Source organism: Dryobates pubescens, chromosome 6, assembly GCF_014839835.1.
Source record: "Dryobates pubescens isolate bDryPub1 chromosome 6, bDryPub1.pri, whole genome shotgun sequence".
Lineage (NCBI taxonomy): Eukaryota > Metazoa > Chordata > Aves > Piciformes > Picidae > Dryobates > Dryobates pubescens.
The window spans coordinates 14765228-14787203 of record NC_071617.1 but is presented as its reverse complement, the minus strand read 5'-3'; the positions used below and the strand labels follow the sequence as shown (position 1 = coordinate 14787203).

Here is a 21976-nt window from a genome sequence, read left to right as displayed (position 1 = left end):
TTTTGATTTTAAGGTTATTGTCAATGGGCACAGTAAAACTCAAAACTAAATACCGAAGGACAAGCATATTCATATGGTCTGATTTAACTCAAATTTGTATCGGATATTGTAAAATTAATATGAAAAATTGTTTTGCATCTCTGATGCATGCTTTATATGATATTTTCATGGTGCTTGTTTCATTTAAATGTAAGGGGAAAAATCTCTTATGTAAGTGTGATCAGACACCTGAAGAGGTTTCTCTGAGAGGGTGTAGTCTCCTCCTTCTTGGATATATTCCAAATCCAACTGGACGTGGTCCTAAGCAACCTATTGTAGCTGAGCCTGCTTTGAGCAAGGGAAGTGGAGTGGATTATCTCAAGGACCTTCCCAAGCAGGCGATTCCAAGCAGGGTTTATTAAGTACACCAATAATACAAATATGAAAATTCAAGTCGCAGTAGGACTACTAGAATGCCCCAAATGAAGAATTTGTTAATAAAAGCAGGACCAAATGTAATATTCAGAATCCCATTTCTTTCTTGCTTCATATGAATGTGGTTTTTTGTTATTCATCCTTAGTGGATAGATTTGTGTTCATATCATAGTTTAGATGAGGTGATACAAAAGATCCTGCTATGAGCTGGTTCGCTGCTCCCTTCTGTCAGCATACACTGTGTGTGTTGTAAGTTCCAGCCTTCTAAAACTGCCGTAAGGTCTTGCCTCTTGCCACCCTCTGGTACGGAACAGTAGGTACTGTCAACAAAGAGTAAATTTTTTAATCTTTAATATGTAGGTGGCATGCATGTTGCTTCATTTATTGTTTTAGCACTGAAGTCATCCCTGCCTAAATACTGTTGTGCTTTTGTGGAAATAATGCTTACAGGTGATGGGTTTGATTTGCTTTGTAGAAGAACCTGGGGGCAGGTGGACTGTGATATTCTGGAAAACTCTCCTAGAGAGGCTTTCTGAGTTCTGGAAAGTGTTTCATCACATTTGGTAGAGATGTGTTTTTTCTACTTGACTTGGAATTTTTAAAGGTTCTCCAGCCGTAGTGGGTTTGGTTCACAAATGTTACCAAGTTCAAGGACCTCTTATTTGAAGCATGTAAGAGTTGTAGAAACTATGTGCTTGAAATGGTGTCATTTGTCAACACGCTTTTTCCTGTGCCTATCTGATCTGCACCAGCTTCTGGTATTGTTGATGCTGCTGTTACTTCAGTGTGATGGCTGCATGTGCAGTTTTGTAATTTACAGCTACTGTATTGAGTAGTGCTTTGGTGTTTTTGTTTGTTCCTTTTGGGTTTGGTGTCTTTTGTTTGTATCAACAGCTTCTAGTGACACTGGAGCTTCAGAGTTGCGTGCCTTAATCCAACTAACTGCTATAGTGTGACCTCAGGATCTTCATATCTAAGCAGATGATGGAGTATTTGTCTTGAAGATGGTTCTGCAATCCTTGAAGAGTTTTGGGAAATTCCTTATCCCATCTCCTTCTAAGAAGATGAAAGCACTAAATGCAGATCTTGGAGAAGCAATCCCTTGATTATTATTTCCCCCCCAGTCAATGTAGCTTATTACCTGTTGAATGTTTAAATCCTCCTTCAGGGAGATTATAGATTGGCTGTTTTGAGTATGTTCAAACATTTTGGCAGCAGAGAAGTCTCCACTGGGTGTTTGCATTTAATTATTGTCTTCAGCCTTCAGTTGTATTTCTGATTGGATTGTAATCTGCTTGAAATATAGGACTTCTCTGGCTATCTGTGAGTGAATTTGACAGTTTGTTGTTTAGCAGTGTAAGAACTTTCTTTTTTTATTAGTTGTGGGGTTTTTTTTATATCCTTAACCTTTTCCTTTTATTGATACTTAGATCTGGCATATTTTCTGCATGTGTACCTATTTAATTTGAATCCATGCTTGTCTTTCTAATATCTATCTGTCATGGTAGCTTAATTATTAGTTCAGTTTGTAACTGAAGTTTTTTTTACAATCTGGCAGTACTGATTAACTCCACACAAGATAATTTCCAGTCCAACACTAGCTTTGAAACTGACCAAAGCTTTTATTGTTTAGTGATACCATAGGCTCCAAACGCATGTGTCACTGCTTCCTTTCACAAGAAGCTTTTCCAGAATCTGCTCAGTTATTCATGTGTCAGTGCTAGGCCACTGGATCCACAAGCTTTTTCTGTGTTGGGCATAGTCAAGTACGTGGATGTTTATCATTCTTCCGGTATACAGTGCTTCAAAAAGAGTGGTTTTTTGCTATCACACTGGTTTCAATTGCTATCTGTCTCTTTAATCTCCATTGCTCTAGTTCTGGCAGTTACTTAAACTCAGTGTAGTTATTTTGGACATTAGGCTGGGTACAGGCAATTTATTTTAGATGTTCATGCCAGAAAGTTTTATTGTTCAAATTGTTACCTCTCAATTTACAGTCGCTTCTTTCCTTGTGGAGTTGGAGGAGGAGAGAAATTATTAGTACTGCAAGAAGATTGGTGGATCTTTTGAGCAGTTTCAAGCTTGTGAGATTAGATGGGGCACCTCTGAGGGTGCTGAGGAAGCTAACCATTTCTTTGAGTAGATGTAAAGATCCCAACAGAACACCACTTAGTTGTATTTCTTAAATGAAACAGCATCTGTGGCATTGTTTGGAGAACCTGAAGTTCTGCATTATCCTTCAATGCTGAAATCCATGCATGTGTGTGGATACTTCTTTGTGGACTGAATTAATGCTTTATAGGTTTGTTTTAGAAGTCAACAGTTGAGTTTTATCAAGCCTGTATCAGAAGAGGCTAGAAGGTATCATTTACAACTGTCTAGCTCTTTCCTAAATTCTAGCCTTGTCACTGAAACTCTTTAGGGGGAAGTTTGGAGGCAGACTTTCTCTAACTTCATTACTGTTCAATTTTGAGAATTATTTGGAGGCCTTCATTTTCTGTTTCTGGATTACATCAATATAATACTAAAAATGTTGAATGCTGTTTTATGTTGCAGTTACTGGGAGGTGGTTGAATTGCCATCCATGGATGTGTTTAAAAGATGCATAGGTGTGGTGCCAAGGGACATGGTTTTGCACCAGGCTTCGTAGATAGATAATGGTTGGACTCAACTGTAAAGTTCTTTTCCAAACAAAATGGTTCTATGATTCAATGATACAACTTGTGACAGAATAGCTAATAGCAACATAGGATGTTTATGATTTGCTTGCTTGGCTTTTTTTTTTTTTGTGGGTTTTGTAGAATTATTTTTGGGCAAAAATTGTTTGCCTTTTTTTTTAAAGGAGCATGACCTCAGTTATTATCTCTTATTCTGCCTTATCAATTTAGCAGAACCTCTAAAGTGTAGGTGAAAGGAAATGTGGATAATTGAGAAAAACGTAAGTTTTAGACATGGTGCTTTTGCTTTTTTTGCATACTCTGACTCCTGTCACAATGTTTAGGGGTTGCACATGAAGTTGCTACTGTAAGATTGCGTATAGGAAGTTGTTACAAGCATTTTATGCAAGGCAGGGTGCTGTTTAATGTATGAGATTGCCTCTATTTGTGTTTTAAATCCCATTGTACAAGTAACTGTGTTTTGTTTTCAGATCATGGAGCTCTGTGGTGCAACAAGACTTGGCTATTTTGGAAGAAGTCAGTTTTACATCGCTTTGAAACTTGTTGCTGTGGCCCAATCTGGTCTCCCTCTAAGAGTGGAAAGCTTAAATACAGGTAAATCACAGGACTGGCAGGAGGGGGGTGGGGCAGGTGGAATTATTGTATACTTGGTTCACAGACTTTTGTAGATCAACCTTGTAAATTAGTGTAGTCTGTCTTTTTATACATGGTGCTAACTTAAAAATTGCAGAGAGTCTATGAGGAACTTCATTCATAGATTAAGGGAAATATGAATTGAAATACCTTATTCTTGCTGAATATGTATTGTGTTCATCATGGGCTAAATAAACAACTACTACTGCCCCTTGATTAGGTACGAGTTTATTCTAGAGATACGAAATGTGAGAACTTGGGTTCTTCTGAATATACTGCAGGGACTAGCAGAAGGAAAAAATGAATTCACATTTACAGTCTCTTGTAGCTACTGAGTTTATGAAGCCTTGATTGCAACGAATGAAAGCTCATCTTTTCTAAAGTCATGTTCCTTTGCACTTGGCCTGACAGTTTTCTCCCTAAGCACAAATATGAAGACTAGTGGTTAAAGATTTTTCTAGTTAAAACCTGACCTGTAAAAGGCCTTTGAAGTCTGTTATCAGCCAAAACACCTGTTAATCCTCTTTTTCGAAGGTCAGCTGTGGTGCGGGTAGCCAAATAGGATCAGGGAAAGGCTCACTCTAGGAAAACAGTTCAGAACAGCAGAAAGAGCTTTGGTGTGTGAGGCTCTGCACCAAAGGCTCTATGTAGTCTTCTGAGTGACATAAGTGAACCCATGTCAGTGTTGCTCTGTAAGATGAAAAGAGCCTTAGGAAGATAAAGTAGTGACTTCTAAGCCACTGTAGCCTTTTGTGGTGTAGTACACAATTCAGAACTTGAAATTATTTCTGGAGTACAGCTTTGCATTAAGGTGACTTCCTTAGTAGATTTTGTCTGTAGAATACATGTTATGGTATCACTTAACATGTGCTAGTAATTAAAAGAAAGCTTAGAATGTTTTTGTGTCTGAAGCATGCAGATTACACAGTAGTTAAGGGGACTGTGTTAAAAGCAATCTGATAGGACTGAAGTATTTGACAAAGTATAAAAAAAGAAAGGAATCATTCTGTATACTTTCACTGTTCTGTTTATTCTAGGCTTGTACAAACAGTACATACTACTTTCATGGTTGGTTTTTTTTGTGTAGCTTTTAGGAAAAGTGCATGGTTTCAGTTAACTGAAACAGGTTTGCTGGTATTCAAGCTCCTTTCTGCTCATAATCTATTCTGTTAAGAAAAATTAGGGATATAATTTATAATGACTGTTCCCAACTCTAAAACCTTCAGCATATTGTAGTGGAGAGCCTCAGAAATCAGAAAGTTGGAAGGGGGCCTTTGACTCTTAATATCAGATAGAACTGGGACTTGATAGAACAATTGTGGGATTTCTTATCAAATATCAGTTGAGGAAAACAAAGACTAAAATCTGTGTATGTGGCTTTTCCCAGGGTTTTTGTATTCTTAGTTTTCTTTTAAGGCAAGATTCCTTAACTGAATGGAGATTTTATATTTAAAAAAAAATAAAAATTCAAAATGAAGGAAGTCATTTAATGGAGGGTACAGAAATAATTGTTAAAAATATGGTGCTGTAAAATTAGCAGCCATTGGAATTGTTATAATGGAATGCATTTCCTTGATTCTTGACAAAGCTGGAAATAATTGTAATGATTTCTGGACTTCTAGGAATGATTTTCTTTAACTGGTTCTAAATCTGCTAAATGTGACAAGTACAATTGACAGAACATTTATTTTTACCCTAACCGTTTTTAGCTTTGGTTGGCGGTTGCCTTGGTTGCAGTGGTTCCAGTCCTGTCTACAAAGTTCCTGCTTCTAGAATGATTCAAGTGTTGTAGCAGCCACTAAATAGCTAAAATGCAGTAGTCTGAAGACTTACAAAATGTTCCTGAGCTTGGGTTACCCATTGCTGGTAATCCAAGCTGGCAGCAGCAAGATTGATAAGAAGGGCACCAGGACAGTCAAAAAGGAATTCAAGACCCTCAGATGATTGATGGGGCAGGAGCTCAAGTGGTGTTCTGCTCACTTCCCTCAGTGGCAGGGGTGTGCACTGACAGGAACAGGAGAACCCATGCCATCAACGAATGGCTCAAGGGATGGTGCCAGCAGTGGAATTTTGGGTTCTTTGATCAAGGGGCAACTTCTACCGCACCTGACCTGCTGGACCTAGATGGGGTGAATCTATCTAGAAAGGGGACTGAGTCCATCATTAGTAAGTTTGCAGATGACACCAAGTTGGGAGCAGATGTTGGTCTGTTAGAGGGTAGGAGAGCTCTCCAGAGGGACCTTGACAGGCTGGACAGATGGGTGGAGTCCAACATGATGGCATTTAACAAGTTCAGGTGCTGGGTGCTGCACTTTGGCCACAACAACCCCATGCAGTGCTGCAGGATGGGGTCAGAGTGGCTGGAGAACAGCCAGGCCAAAAGGGACCTGGGGGTACTTGAACATGAGCCAGCAGTGTGCCCAGGTGTCAGAGAAGGCCAATGGCATCCTGGCCTGCATCAGAAACAATGTGGCCAGTAAGAGCAGGGAAGTCATCATGCCCCTGTACTCAGTACTGGTGAGGCCACACCTTGAGTACTGTGTCCAGTTCCAAGCTCCTCTGTTTAAGAAGGACATTGAGACATTTGAACGTGTCCGGAGAAGGGCAACGAGGCTGGTGAGAGGTCTGGAGCACAAGCCCTATGAGGAGAGGCTGAGGGAGCTGGGGTTGTTTAGCCTGGAGAAGAGGAGGCTCAGGGGAGACCTTATTGCTCTCTACACCTACCTGAAAGGAGGTTGTAGCCAGGTGAGGGTTGGTCTCTTCTCCCAGGCAGCCAACACCAGAACAAGAGGACACAGTCTCAAGCTGCACCAGAGTAAGTTTAGGCTCAAGGTGAGGAGAAAGTTCTTCACAAAAAGAGTTATTTGCCATTGGAATGTGCTGCCCAGGGAGGTGGTGGTGTCCCCATCCCTAGAGGTGTTCAAAAAAAGGATTAGGTGTGGCACTGGGAGCCATAGTTTAGTTAGTCATGAGGTGTTGTTGATAGGTTGGAATTGATGATCTCTGAGGTCTTTTCCAACCTTACTGATTCTATGATTCTTTGAAAACTGGTATTCAGCAGCCTGGCCAACTGGGTTCTGCCCAGACTCCACTTCAGGAGGTCTAGGAAGGGAACTCTTAGAGCCATCCATAATTAATCTGTATTCTCTTTCTCTCCTCAAAGTAAAACATGTAATTTTAGTTAAAGCTTATATATTAGGACATCTGCTTTTTAGGTCTGTGTTCTACATACATTTTAGTCAATAATTTTCCTAATGTTACTCTTAGCTTGGTCTTTGGTTCACTGTGTGTCTCTTCAGTAGACAGGACGCTAGCTTTATGTGAGTTGCTGAGTGGAGACTACAGTACAATTTTAAATACTAAGTCCATCCAACACAAGTGTCATCCATTTGATTCTTAATTAACTTTTTTGAGTACTCAGATATGCAGTGTAGTAAAATACTAAGTTTAGTAATTACACTACAAGCCTCTAAATCTGATGTTCCTTTGCTGTCCCAGAAAATTCTCCTTCTGGGATGGTAAAAATTGAGAAATTAATGAGCAGCACCTATTCCAAAATAATGTTTCTTTTCTAAGTGTGGAATGCAATTTTTGCTGGAAGAAAATTTGCACTTGTGTATATATATGATGTATGATATACATGAAGACCAACCACATACGCTTCCATATGCAGTGACTTTTCCATGTGTTCTCTGGCTGTAGCTCACTGTTTAGAGACATGAATCACTTTCCTAGTGCAACGTGGAGTACAGTGCTAATGTGAAACTGGGTATGTAGGTATGAGGAAAGCATCAGGAATTGCTTCAACAGTGTATCTGTGTGATGGGTAATGGCAAACTTAGTGTAATGGGTTGGAGCCTCTAGCAGAGGGAGGGGGAAGAAGGAGCCCTGGGGGTTTTGCATGCACCCTCAGGTGGGGATGGGATCTTTCTTTGTCACTGTGCTTTGGGTTTTGTGTAACATTCACTGCTTTCTATTTAAACTTTCATCACTTTTGCAATCCGTTTGCCTGAGTCGTTTTTTTCTGCCTGTGGTGGGGAGGGGACCTGCTCCAACCCATTACAATTTGCCAAGAAGCTGTTGCATGCTTGTGGTAGGTTGAGAGGCCAATTCCCTCAGCAGGAGCAAAAGAAAAGACTCAGACAAACGGATTGCAAAAAATGGTGGAAAGTTTAAAAGGGAAAAAAACCCCCAGAGAACCACAAGCACCGTGACAAAAGAGAGATCCCAATACATACCCAAAAGCATCCCGCTCCCACCTGAGGGTACACCCAAACCCCCCCAGGGCTCTTTCTCACCACCCCCAACCCCGGCCTTGGGCCTAGCCACGCCCAAGAGGGGCAACTCACCCTATTACCCAGGTAGTGGTGAGGGAAGAAAGAGCAAGTGCAGGACCCCCCCACTGATGTCTTATAGGGGAGCAGGGCATTATGAGTTGAAATACCTTGCTTCCTGTGCCCACCCACTGGGCTGGACCCTTTTGGGACATGCCTGAACCACCACAATGCTCCATCTCTGATGAAAGCTGTTTGGCATGTTGAATTGTGCTTAGTGATGGAGGCTTAAATCAAGAATTTATGTTCTTACTGGAGCATTGTTCTGTAATACTGGATACATAAAGATGTCTGTGATACATGGTTGTTGGATACTGTGGACCCTTTACAGTTTGGTTTAATTTTTATGTAGTAAACACTGTGCAATTTCATCTGATTTTAATACAATTGATAGTAGCACTGATTCACTTTCAATACCAAAAGTAACTGATGCAAGAAGTCTGCAAGAAAGTAAATTTGAGCAATGCCTGTAAATTTTTTGTTGGAAAATTAGGCTGTTTGAAAAAATGCTTGAGTATGGCAGCAGTCTCAGTGTTTGAGGCAATTGAGACGCTCAAAATTTTAATTACAGAATAGAACCACATTTTTATTTTCAAGCATCATACTTCTGTATAGTAAATGGCCTGCACTTTTGTTCTTTTAACAGTAAAAGACCTCCCTCTTCCCAGATTTGTTGTGTCAAAGAATGAACAAGAATCAAGACATACAGCCTTGTATTCTTCAGATGCTGATAGCTCAGCTTCGTATTCAGGTGTGATTCCTCCTCCACCTGGCAGGATACAAGTCAAAAAAGGCTCTGTGAGCCACGATGCAGTTCAGCAGCGTACATCAACTGATCAACAGGTAAGTTAAGATTAAATGGGACTTCCAGCCACAACTTTACGTAGTCGTCAGTGAGGGGCGGTCTAAGCTTTGTTGCTTTCAATACAGTTTCTTAAAGAAATACCTGGTGTATGTTCTACAGGAAGGCCACACATGCTTCTGAAATGCCTCCATGTGGGAGGTGGCTTTTTTCTTTTTTAAGAAGTTGTGTAATCTATGTTTAAAATACTGGTGGTAATGAACAGAGAATTGAGACACAACAGAAACTCAATACATAAGATATGATAGCAAATACTGAGTTGAAATCATGATATTGATACCTCATTTATTAGATTACTTTGGCTTCCAGGTCATTGGAACAGTGGTGCTGAGTGTAGTGCAGTAATGAATTTCTAGTCCTTTAACGTGCTCCAGTACCTCTAAATCTTAAGCATTCTGTTTTAGAAAGCAAATTTTAAATCTCACAATTACTTTTCTCTGCCTTATATTTTATTGGTCAGCTATTGAATTGTTGAGACAATGAGTACAAGAAGTCACAGAAATTTTCACACAGGTTTGGGGGTTATTTTTGTGAGCTCTAATAATGACAAAATTAATTTTCTTCTGCTTGCTGGTTTTTACCTTCAGCTATAGGTTATTTGAATGTTGAAAAACTGCAAAGGCTTACTACTCTGTCTCCTCATAATTCCTCTTTTTTTTTAATAGCCTTTACACACTCTCTCCATAAGGAATTATTTTCTTACTATACTCAAGTGTTCTTGCTTGTAGAAAAGAAAAACTCTAAATTTTAATTGGGTCTACATGACCAGCTTTCTTCCCCATGGTATACTCTTTCCTGAGCACCTCTATGGGAATCAAGGAATAACTCATGAGCTTGCAGGGAATAGACCATTCTGATCCAATATAAAGAAAATGAGCAAAGATCATCCATAATCAGTATTTGGCTGTCACTTCCTTCCTTTCAAACTGAAGGTTGAAACTAATGAAAGGAGGGCTGGCAGTAGATTTGAAGATAGCTTGGTTTGTCTAGTCTTTGGTAGGGATGTTAAAACTACCAAGTTCTTCATGAATAAATCAACAGCCACAAATCTCATTGATCTGATGATAGATTTTTAGTTTGTTTGAAATAGTGTTTTATATGCTTCCATCATGATACTGAGTTTAAGTGTACAGCTGTAATTGGATAGAGGAATTTGTTCTGGTGTGAACTTCAACAACAAACTGTTTTGAGGTCTTCCAAGTTCTGGATAAAGAAGCTACATATTCACGAAGATGTGTATGCATCTAAGTTTCATTCCTCTGTCTTGGCTGATAGAAGCAGCTTGGTATCACTTTCACACAAGCCTGCATGGGATCATGAAACTAAAGAAACTCTGTGTATTAGTTCTTTGAGAGGTCTGTCCCAGAAAAGAGACGTGGAGTAAAAGTAACAGATGACACAACACTGAGCCCAGCAGTTTTAAGCTGTATGGTCTGGAATGTCAGGGAAATATTGTCTGAATTAGCACCTTGTTGTAAAACTCTGTGACTGATTCTGCATTTCTGACTATACAATGAATCCATTCAAACAGTCTTCTTGTCATCCGACACCACGTTAGAAACAAACTGAGAAGGCTTGAGTCCAGATTTCTCACTTAACCCTGTCAATACTCTTAATTGGGTTATTTTCTGAAAGATTGATGCAGCTTTTAGATGTGATTTATTTCAAAGAAATTGCTGATCCAGTTGTCTTTACCTGAAGATGCCATTCAGATTTTAAAAGCTAGAATGAGGTTCAGACTGTGACTTCTCATTAAATGCCACCTCTTTAAGTGATGAGGACAAAAAGAGATGAAATCTGAGAAGTGAATTATAGCATGCCATTTTTCTAGGGATCACTGTTCTTTCTGGAAGAATTTAAATGTCAAAGTTAAGCTTGGCTATTTCAGTTTTAGAGACTTACGTAACTATTAGATACTGACAGAATCACAGAATGTTAGAGGCTGAAAGGGAACTCCAGAGATCGAGTCCAGACCCCTGCCAAAGCAGGATCACCTAGGGTAGGCTGCAGAGGAATGTGTCCAAGTGGATTTTGAAAGTCTTCAGAGAAGGAGATGCCACAATCTCTCTGTGAGCTGTTCTAGTGTCCCATCACCCTCACTATAAAGGTGTCTGGTGTTGAGGTGGAACCTCCTGTGTTCTAGCTTGTACCTGTTAATCCTTACCCCCTATCACTGGGCACCACCAAAAAGAGACTGGCACCTTTGTCTTGACACCCACCCGCCAGATACTCATAGATGCTGATAAGATTCCCTCTCAGTCCTCTGAAGGCTACTCCATTAGTGAGTGTGTTTTCTTTTTCCTTAAAACTGTTTACTGGCTTAGATAATATGCCTGCCACTTCAAAATAACATTGATTTCATAACATATTCTGGATGAAATATTAATTGTTTGAAATCAGAAGATGCCTTAATGCACATCTCCTAAAAAAATGGATTCATTCATATGCAGCTTTTCATATTGGTGAGATTCATTATGCATAGCCTAATACTTACAAATAGCTTTTGTAAAATAATTTCATTTGAACTATTGTCTACTGAAATGTTTTAGCTAAAACTATTTCTTTATCAATGCGTTATTCTGGCAGCTCTCCTCAGTGAGCTTCACTTTAAGGCAGGGTATCAGGAAGTGTTAGTCAGGCTGTGTTTCCAAAGAGTAGCTATAAATGAGTAAGGGTGAGCTAAGTTCAGTAACTTTTTTTAAATTTATTTTCCATCTGTAGCCATTTTTGTGGTGGTATTTTTAGTTTACAATGGCTAAGTGTTATGTAAATGCAGCACTGTCCAGAAGTTTATATCCTGTTAATATTTTCAGTGTTAATAGATGATGACTGAAGTCATGCCCAGCTGTCATGGAAGATGCAGAACTTATTCTAGGAGTCAGCCCAAGTAATGAAAGATGTCTTCATTCACTAGTTGCCATGTTGACTGCACATCCTAGTAGAGATAAACAATTTTTTTTTCCTCTAAAAATAAGAGAGTTTGAGTAGATTTGAATACTTCTGCTGACAGTGTGACCTGTGTAGGAGCACTTTTGTTGACACATACATCATGGTTAATGTACCTATACATGTCTCTATAACATGATAGGAAGAGCTGTGCTTCTAAAAATGTAAATTCAGGCCAATCTTTAGCATTTAAGATTACATTGAGTTCTTGTGCCTTCTGTGTTTCTGTGGGTTTTTTTTGTTTTTTTTTTTTTTAAATCCTAATAGAATTGGATTGGAAGCTGTCAGTGAAGATGGGAGCTTTTTGGCTGCCTTTTATGTTTAAGGAATGAGACTGAAACTGAAAACATTGTTTTTTGAAGAAGCAATAAGGTGAAATTAGGAAGCATTTTCTCTCTTCTGGAAGTAGCTAACAAGTGACTAAATGGCTCTTAGTATCAGTCTGTTAGATACTGCTTTTGGATGATTTTTGTGTTTTATTGTTAAAGACACAAAGCAAATACTTTTTCCAGTCCTTGTGTGATCCAGGTGTTAATTACGTACTGCTTTGGGATACTTTTCACTTGGCTTGCCACCTGTTCCAGGAAAAGGGGTAGATAGTTTCAATAGAATTTGAGGCTCTGACAGCTGAAGCTTATTTGGAAAATGCTGATAGGCTGAACCATGCTATATCCAGGTGAAAACAGAAGGTATTTAAAAATAAAGCTGAAAGTACTTACCTATGTGCATTAAGCGTAATATTGGCATTCTAGATAATATTAATTTATTGTCATAACAATGCACCCTTGAGGGTAAGAGGTCACATTTGGCACCTGTAGCAGTCAAAAGTTGATAATTTCAGTTTTGTAACTATGGAAGAAATTGTGTGCCTGTAAGATTTTGCCAGTTGTCCATTTTCTTTTGTTTCTATTTTGTAGATTGAACAGGTAATTCCAGGTAAAGTACCTGGTGCTAAATAAACTGGGAACACAGAATTGAAAAAGGTCTTGAGTCATTGAGACTAATCTTCTGTTTTCATGAGGAATTGTTAATGAGTTTTTAAAAAATAATCAGTATTCTTTCTTGAAATCATGACCTTTTATCTACCCTGGCCATTTGAGAGAAAACAATTTCAGAGCCTTAATAGTAATATAGTGGGATATTTGTGGGAACATGGTGGAAATTCCCACTCAACTTTGCTCAGGTTAATACCTTTTTTTTTAACAGCTGCAGAACACTACCAGTATTTACTACAAAAACATTGTATTCCCTCTTAGCTTTGGTTTGCTTTAGTCCACAGTCTCAGTTTTGTCTCAAACTAGTTACCAGCAATCCTCATAGTCATTTTCTCTGCCTTTGATCCAGTCTGAAACAATTCTTACTGAAAATATTTTACTAGATTTGTATTTCTTACTCCAAATGACATCTTGCTAGTACTAATCCTGTTTTTTAGGGTACTGCCCTGATTTTGCTTAATACATCATTCCTCGTGCACCTTGGCAATTGTGAATAAAACACATTTGTCATTTTTGCTGTGCTGTCATGGTCTGATAATTGACATGTGCTTTCAGCTGATCCTCATGATGCAGTTCAGTATTAATTTCTACTATGCAATAAGCTGTATTTTATTTTTACTGTTGCCTGTGTCCTGGAAGGAATCTATCCATCTATCTCCTTAACGTTTATTCTAAGAGCTCATCAGCATGCCATGCAGTGCGCATTATCAGTTACCTACAGTATCAAATAAGGTCATTCCCCAAATAAGTCATTCAATCACATAGTTCCCATTCTAATGCAGTCTGGCTTTGCTCCTTCTGTAGCCACTCCTGTTGCACTTTCTGTTCTTGTATTAGTTGCCACATTGCTGGAACTGTATGGCACCCCACTCGTGTGCTTGAGGTTCAGGTTAAATGTAGTGCAGTTCCTTGTCCAGAAAATAGTAAAAATCATATCAGCCAACATAAGGAAAATTTCCCATGCTGTGATTCATCCCTTTTCCATTTGTCTCTGTTTTCAGTTGCTGTTTTCTTCAAAGCCTAGTCTAAAGCCTTTCAAACTATTCAGGTCAGACAAACTAGGTTGTAATTGGCTGAACCACACCCCTCCTCTCTCAAAATGTGTAGTGCTGCGTGTGGAGAAGTTCACCTTGAGCCAGGGACTGTTTTGGTCTTCAGTATGAGTGCTACTTGATTACGAAAACATGGGTTCTGCAATGCAATTAACCATCTCTAGCATAATCTTTCTTCATGATGGATCTGTTCCCTGACTCTTATGCAGGCTGTGTGGTATCAGGACCTGGATCCCAACACCCTTAGAGCTACCCTTCGGATACCATGTCTGGCTTCATTGTCTCTGGAATTCTCCTTAGGAGGCTTTCTTCTGGCCTGAGGTGTGAGATCCAGGAAAAGGTTTATAAACTCATTTGACTCATGTATGCTTGCAATACCCTTTTGAGGTTGAGATCTCTCCAGAGTTGCTTTAGCACAGTGCTGTGTTGCCTAACACCAGTCTGTTTGACTTCACCTAAGGTGGTTCTTTTAGAGCTGTATATTATGTCACTTTTTAAAATTAACATAACATTTTTAGTCACTGCTTGTCACTGAAAAAAGCTTCCCAAGTTCTGAGTCCTTCATAGTGTCTTAGTTTTGCAATTCCAGTTTCACAAAACCATGCTTTTTAAAGAACTTTTAAAATGTTTTCTGCTAATTAAGGTAGTCTTTAAATTTTGCCTGTTAGATATGACCTTCTTTTATTAGTTATTGAGCAGTTTGGTTTTAATATGAAAATGTTAAATAATTAACTATCTATGTCAACATACTCTTACATAGATTTGTGTTCTGGAATAATGTGAAGAGGAAGAATAAACATCTTAAGACAGCAAAACCCAGGCTATTGTAATTGCTATGATTTTTATTGAGGTTTGGAGAGAAATGAAAAGCTAGTGCTTTTAAATATTTATAAGTGCTTGGAAAGTGCTAAACGGGTTTGTCAAAACATGATTTTAATAGTAGCTGATCAAATCAGTGGAACATCAACTACAGTATATGGAGGGTGAGTAAAGTTGTCAACAGTTCCCAAAGAGATTGGGTGGGTAACTTCTAGAATTGGTGAAAGTCATAATTCCTGCATTATCAGTAACACAGATCAGGCAAATTGTAGTCATTACATGTTAGGATTTTGAAGTGCAGTTAAACTAGATTCTGTACCTTACTGTTCCCAGGAAAGTCTGATCAAAGGTATTTTAGGCTTTCAATAGATTGGACAGGTTAAAGTGAACAAGCCTGCTTTCTCAGCTGCAATGTATTCTCAAACTCTCAAAACGCTCTCCATTTATGAGAGTATATATTGCTGTTGAGCAACAGAGGTGGTTCTTATGAGCATCCTGCCTCTCTTTACTGAAGTGTGAAGCTGAATGCAAAACTGAAGTCGAATCTTCATAAAACAAAGCATGTTCTCTAGGCATGAGTATATGAAAATGATAAACAGTTGTTGTTAACCTATGTGTAAGGAGTGAATGCACCTGAATGTAAATACAGTTTCAGTAAATCCCTATTTGCTGTATTTTGTATGACTGCTTTTGAATGACAACCTGTGTTGCTACAGTCCTTCCTCCTCCTCAGTCTTTTATGGCTTGCATCTTCCTTCTTTACACTTTCATCAAGCCTTCAATATTTTGACTAAGCCATTAAATATATATATATGCACACACACTTGTATCTTTTTATGTATACACACAAATATATTGTTGGAGTTTTTTAATTAAGTTTTAGTCCTCCTAAGCTTTCAGTGAGCTAGATCAACGGTTGTCGTGAGTGATATATGTAGGTGACTGGCATTGCACTGGAGAAAAATGGTACCACAGTAATGCCATCTGAATTTGGTTTAAACTCTTTTGGGAATGTGTCTTGTAATGATGGTAAGGCTGAAGACTACAGCTTGTCCCTTTTCCAGAAGCCTTTCAGCATCAGAGCTGGTGATACGCTTTTGCTATTTAATAATTTGGAAACTCGAAATGAGTTGTGGGAAATCTAAATGTTCAGAATTTTTATGTAACATTGACTGCAGCATTGCTGGTACATCTGATCTGATTACTGATATTACATGCTTTGCAGAGTTACATGCACCATGTGTAAAGTAAACAGAAGAATTGAAGTTGAGGGTTGTATTTACAATTTCTTCCTATGCCTTGAGCATAGGCCAAATGTTAAGAGACTTACTGAATAGTCACAGTTGTCAGCCTCATTAGAGGCTGTTTCATGAGGTCTTTGTGTCAAGAGTTCAAGTGCTCACATGCAGTTACTAGAAATAGGGAGTTATTTCATTTAGGTAGACTATCATATGCTTGTCTGCCTGATTTTTCTTCTGTGTCTTTCTGGATCATCTGACTTACTGGAGTAAGACTGCTGCAGTAAAGGAATAGTGTCTGTGATCAAGCATACCTTTGATCAAGATTTACTCATAGTATTTTGTCTGAAAATTCAAACATCTTTCAGATCTTTTTTGATAGAGATGACTTGTATAAAAATCAAGGGAAGAGGAAGCTTTTCATTGATTCTAGTGATGCATCCTAGCAACTGTTGCATTATGCCAGGCAGACTAATTATACAACTGTGGTTCTAGCTTCCAGCCTGCAAGTAGCACTCTGGATACTGACTGCTTAGCCTCTTGTCCCCCTGTACTTGTAAGAAATTATGTAATCTAAAATATGTTTTTGTGTCAGTTAAGCTGAAGAGAGGAGGAATCTTCAGGCAGATTTCAGAAAGATTTGTAACTGTAACAAAAACAATAAATCTTGAAGTGGTGGAAGGTGCTGTGGAAAAACAGTGACTTGGACTATGCCAGTCAGTTGGTCCCTGAATTAAAAGTTGAAGTGAATTAGTACTGCTCTTGGCCATTTTGTGATTCGCTGCTAATACTCATGGACATTGTTTACATGTTTTGAATGCAGAGTTTAAAATGTTATAGCCTAGAAACTCACTTAAGGAAACCTGACTTAGTAGTCAGAACTTCAGGAAAATCCCTCATTTTCTGAATCAACCAGAAGGGCCCTGTAGTCCAGGAAATAGGAAAATCAGAGGGAGGCAGAAAAGATGGAAGTTTACATCAACACATTAGAAAGTAAGCAATTGTCATGGCCCTAGAACTTCATTGTGAGAATGCATGTAGTTTTAGTGTGTACCTCACATGTAGAAAAGCTTGTTTATGGCACTTTATCATCAACTTTTAGACTCTTGCAGGCTTGTGTAGTACAGATTAAAAAGCATAATGACCTTTGTAAACCAGTTCAGTTGTGGGGATTGTGTGGAAGCCCACAGTAAGTCTGACTGTTGATACTTGATGGTATGTTACCAGTTGATAGCACAGAGACCGAGTACCAAACATTTTTTTTTTATGGTTCTTTCTGGTGGTGTTTTTTTGTCTATCTACTGCTGAAACAGATCTTGAGATTTTTTGTTTTGTTTTTACTTTTCAGGAAACTCGGAGTTCAAGCTTTGTGTTCTTGTTGTGGTTGTTTTCACTCGCACAGTTTAGTTTAAATTGAGAAATGTGGCAAATGGGCATTTCAAAAGATCTAGATACTTGGAGGAAATTACTTTCAGCTATATAAATACTTTGTTACAGTCTGAAGTTATTTTTTCATTTGTATTTTATTTGAAATGGGGTATTCTGGTAATCTCAATGTCTCATGAGAACTGATTCCAGGTAGAAATTGCAGATAGGATTCTTTATTTTCCTATTTCTTCAAGGAGGACGTAGTACAAGATGAGATTAAAGAGGGGCTCGAGTTTTAACATCAGGGCAAAACTAACTTGTAATTTGTACAGCAGACAAGTATATGCTAGATGGCATCATTCTTTGGGGAAACAAATATGTCTGTTTTTGCATATTACAAATGTGGCCAATCTAGTGATTTTTCTTTTTAATACTCTTGTTTCTTCTTGCAATGCAAGTAACTGATTGTCAAACATTTGATGAAAATTAACTATGCTAAGAAGTTATACAGTAAGTAATCTTTCCTTTTGAGACCTGGGTTCAAATCTTAACTTTTATCACAAGTGAAAATGATAGTTTCCTTTGTAACTAAACCATTTCATTTGGCATTGTTCTTGTCTTAAGGATGCCAAGTTAAAAATGCATTAGGTGACGTTGTTTGAACATGTCCAGTCTCAGCCATACTGTACCTGACTTCTCCTGTTCCCTCATTCTAATACATAGTAATTTTTCACTCTAAAATGAGACATGAACTGCAGTCATGGTTATTCCTAGAAATAATGGTTTTAGATAGGCTTTTATGTATTCAGTTACTTAGTAAAAAACTTAAAAGGTTCCTTTGTTTTATTAGGAGTCCACATCTCCAGTTGTTTCACCACAGCAATCCCCACCAACCTCTCCACATACATGGAGGAAGCACAACCGCCATCCCAGCGGAGGGAATAATGAACGACCTCTTGCTGGACCTGGGCCTTTTTGGGCTCCATTTAGTGAAGCACAACCAGGTATAAATGTCTTATGTTATGCTTCAGCTGTAACCCAAACTTGTGGAATTCTTAAATATATTAAATGAGTTCAGGTAATGATTTTGTGTGTGTGTTTTCCAGTCCTGGAAACTTTCTTGCAGCTTCAAATATTCATGTTGATGGTAGTACCTTGGAATCCATAGTCTTGGATGTGGCTGATCCATTTCTTAGTATGGGAAATCCTTAGAGTTTGGAGGGAGGGACAGAGATTATGGAAGTGTCCCAGTGGAAAGTTTTCTAATGCAAAACTGACATCCTACAGAAGTTTTGCAGGAACTGTCAGTACACCCAGCACGTTGGGGAGCTCAAAGGAAAACAGCTGATAATGTATTGTTTGTTTGAATTATGCTTCTGGTAGATTAGATGAATTGCCAGAACAACTAATTATTTTTTTTTTCTGTCTTTCTTTAAAGTTTATGTAAACATAACTGGAGCTACTATATCTCCAATCTGTCATGGTAGAACCACTCATTTCAGTAAATATTTTTATCCGTTACTGTTCTTCATTTAACATGAAGACCCTTCCTGTTGTTGTGTCAGTGTGCTCTGATTTAAAAAGCTTTCTCCCTTAATATCTGTTACTTCAAAAAGTTCTGTTCTCTTACTGATACCTGGTAGACTTAACAGCAGAGCAATTCTAATTCAGGCTTTGTTTTTTATGATACTGCTAAATAATACGTTGCATTTTGCAGTCTGTAGTTTCAGACTGAGCTGTGGTTGGTTGGTTTATTTCCATTGTGATGACCCAAAATTATCATTACCTTTCAATTTATTGTCATTATGTAGTTACAAACATCCATCAAGGACCAGGGATTCTGTAATTGGAATTAGCTGAGGAAGGAAACAAAACTTACTTTAGAATTGAAATGGGTTGTATGCAGAGATTTATGCCCGTGTCCTGAATATTGTTTGCTAATACTTCTAACTTGTGAAGTTTTTCCAACTTAAGAGCTCAGGGACTCGAGGAAATTCTGCAAGTTATTTCCACTGTTGAAGAGCACCCAATATTGTCCTCTGAAAATTGTAATGCCACATCAGTATTTCAGTTTGGCAGTGCTTTCCCTTCGGTATCTAACGAATGAATAAAATTGTCAGTAGTAGTTGCCTGAAAATATTTCTGAAGTAGTTGAATATTCACCAATTTTATATTCCATACTGAAACACATTCATAGTGTGTTTAAAGGAATTCATATCTACTGTTACCTAAAGATTCTGTTCTGCCTGTGCTAAGGATAGAGTGGATTTTCATATATTAGCTTAACAAAAATGATCATCCTGATTCACTGCAGGTGAGCTTTTTAATTACTTTTTTTTTTGCACTGGAGATGAATTTCAGCTGATCTGGACAATATGTAATTCCACCCTCCCCCCGAGCCTGCTTTTTAAGGACTGTATTTTATAGGCAAATTATGTTCTGTTGACATTTAGGTAGAACCAGATAGACTATTGGTTATTTTTCTTGAAATCAGCACTGCAAGTTCATCTTGATTCCAGTGCAAGCTGTTACTGAGAAATGAGGTAATTTGTCAAGTATATGATGATACTACAGTAGGATTTAAGGCAGAACTGTGCCATTTCACTTGTGATCCAAGAAAAAAGAACCCAGGTCTCTCTGCTTGTATTTCATGTTATATGAAACATTGTTTGAAGGTAATGGGGCTGTGAAATGCATGGATCCACAGGTGTGAAAATGTTTCTGATGGGTCTAATGCTAAACACTGTGTTGCCTTAAGCCAGAAGGGCAAAACTCAGAACTTTTGTTTGGAGGAAGATTTAGACATGAAGATTCTGACTTATGCACATTAAAGAGACTTCATTGGGTCATTATGTTCCCACCATGAACAAAACTACTTTGTGCTTTCTGTGTTAAATTGGGCTGTATAATAGTTATTACCTAATGACTCAATTGTTGTTTTTCTGTATCAGAAGTCTTAAGCATAGCTTATAGCTGTCGTTCTCAGTTTCTTGAGAAAGAAAACTCAACAGAGCAAAAGAATTTGGATTTTACAATAGTTTTGCTGCTGTGTTATCCGGTCATTCAGGATAGTGTTAGTGATGCTTCACAAGGAGCTGTAGTCTGAGGCGTATTCATGACTAGCACAATGTGCTTGCTTACATGAAATCAGAAACCATGGCTTGTTACCATCTTTCTTTAAGCCTTTTTTGTAAAGAGAGCCCCAAAGGGTGTGTGTATTCTACTTCAATACCAGGAAATAATAGTTCAGTGTGAGACGTGGATTGCCTGAGTAGAACAAAGTTTATAGTTAGTTTGGATCTCATCCTCAAATGTCAAAGTTAATTCTATTAGAAGTCTGAGTGTCTGAAGTCTTCCAGGTGCCTTTGATTTAACAATTTAAGATGAAGCTGTTCAAAAATCATGTGTCCCAGTTCTGGGTTGCATTTCTCATCTGGATCAGTTTTCACGGAGTCTCCTGTTCCTATATACTAGTTACAAGAGATGAACAAACAAACCATCATACTTCTGCCTTTTCAGCTCGTTTTCCACTACAGCTCCAGCTTCTAGAAAAGAATGCTGATGGTAACAAAGTCGATAGAAAGAGCACCTTCCTCACTTCAAATGGTGGTTGAATGCCGCATCAGAATAGGGACTAGAAACTGGTTTTTATTACCTTGTAGTCAGGACTGGAAGCAAAGCAGAGCATTTATGTTGGTAGTATTCAAATAATGATTTCAAACCAGTAAAATAATCCTGAGGTCTTCTGTTCAGTCATAGGACCTCTGTCAGCTTTCTTTGGCATTATACCAAAGTTCTGTTTTAATGTCTGAATATGTATGAGAACTTGCAGCCTTAAGCCACACTTCTTTCATGTCTTTGTTGGAGAAATTTTGCTGCAGTTTTTGAAATTAAGAGCAAGAAAAGTTCATGGACGGAAGTGGAGCATGTCTGCTGTGCTAACAGTTCACTTACACCGGTAGAGTCTTGAGGTCTTTACTGTGCTTGCAGGGAAATGAGTAGTCCTTTGTATCCCAGTTACTACTTCAGTAATTGTTGAGAATTAGCCTTGTTACAAGTTAAGGGTTATTCTTACCTGGACGTGAGTTTTCAGAGAGGGGAGAGTTCTGCAGCATCTTATTGCCAAAGTTGTGCTCACCTTCTGGTTTTGTTTCATCACAGATTGGTCATAAGGAGAGCTCTTTCTAGTTTACAGGCTGGGCTGAAACTCTATTTCTTTGAGTAAGCCCAGGTTTGTATAGTTACTGAAATGTACAAGCTACTTGCATAGATCATTTCTTACACTTGTATTTGTGGCTTTAAGTAAAGAGGTGACTTTTCTTCCACAGGAAATTAGACAATTTCCCACAAGTTACCAATGTGTTTGTAAGATTTGAACTACAGGAGAAGGATACAGAGCAGCCACAGGAATTCAAGTCAGGTCTTCATACTAAACATGGTGCATTAGACTTCACCAGCTAGTTGATAATTGGTCTTAGGCCTACTCTCCATTCAGAGTGCTGTTAATTGTGTTCCAACTGATGAATATGCACAGAGACCACTGAAGGTTGTTTCTTAGCTGGGTAACAAATAAAATACAAATGTACTGATCCAAGTCTTCTCTGTGATCTAGTTTTATTCCACCTACCCTTTTACTG

At 38.4% G+C, this 21976-nt stretch overlaps 1 protein-coding gene across 6 annotated transcripts in view; it reads left to right on the top strand.

The window, feature by feature from the left end:
• REPS1 (RALBP1 associated Eps domain containing 1) overlaps window positions 1-21976 on the top strand; it is a 62821-nt gene that overhangs the window by 10983 nt on the left and 29862 nt on the right. For all 6 annotated transcript variants that reach the window (XM_054162657.1, XM_054162655.1, XM_054162658.1 and 3 more), the window contains exons 2-4: window positions 3563-3686; window positions 8706-8902; window positions 18190-18343. In XM_054162657.1, the coding sequence (XP_054018632.1) occupies window positions 3563-3686; window positions 8706-8902; window positions 18190-18343 (475 nt within the window). The remainder of the gene's footprint in view (window positions 1-3562; window positions 3687-8705; window positions 8903-18189; window positions 18344-21976) is intronic.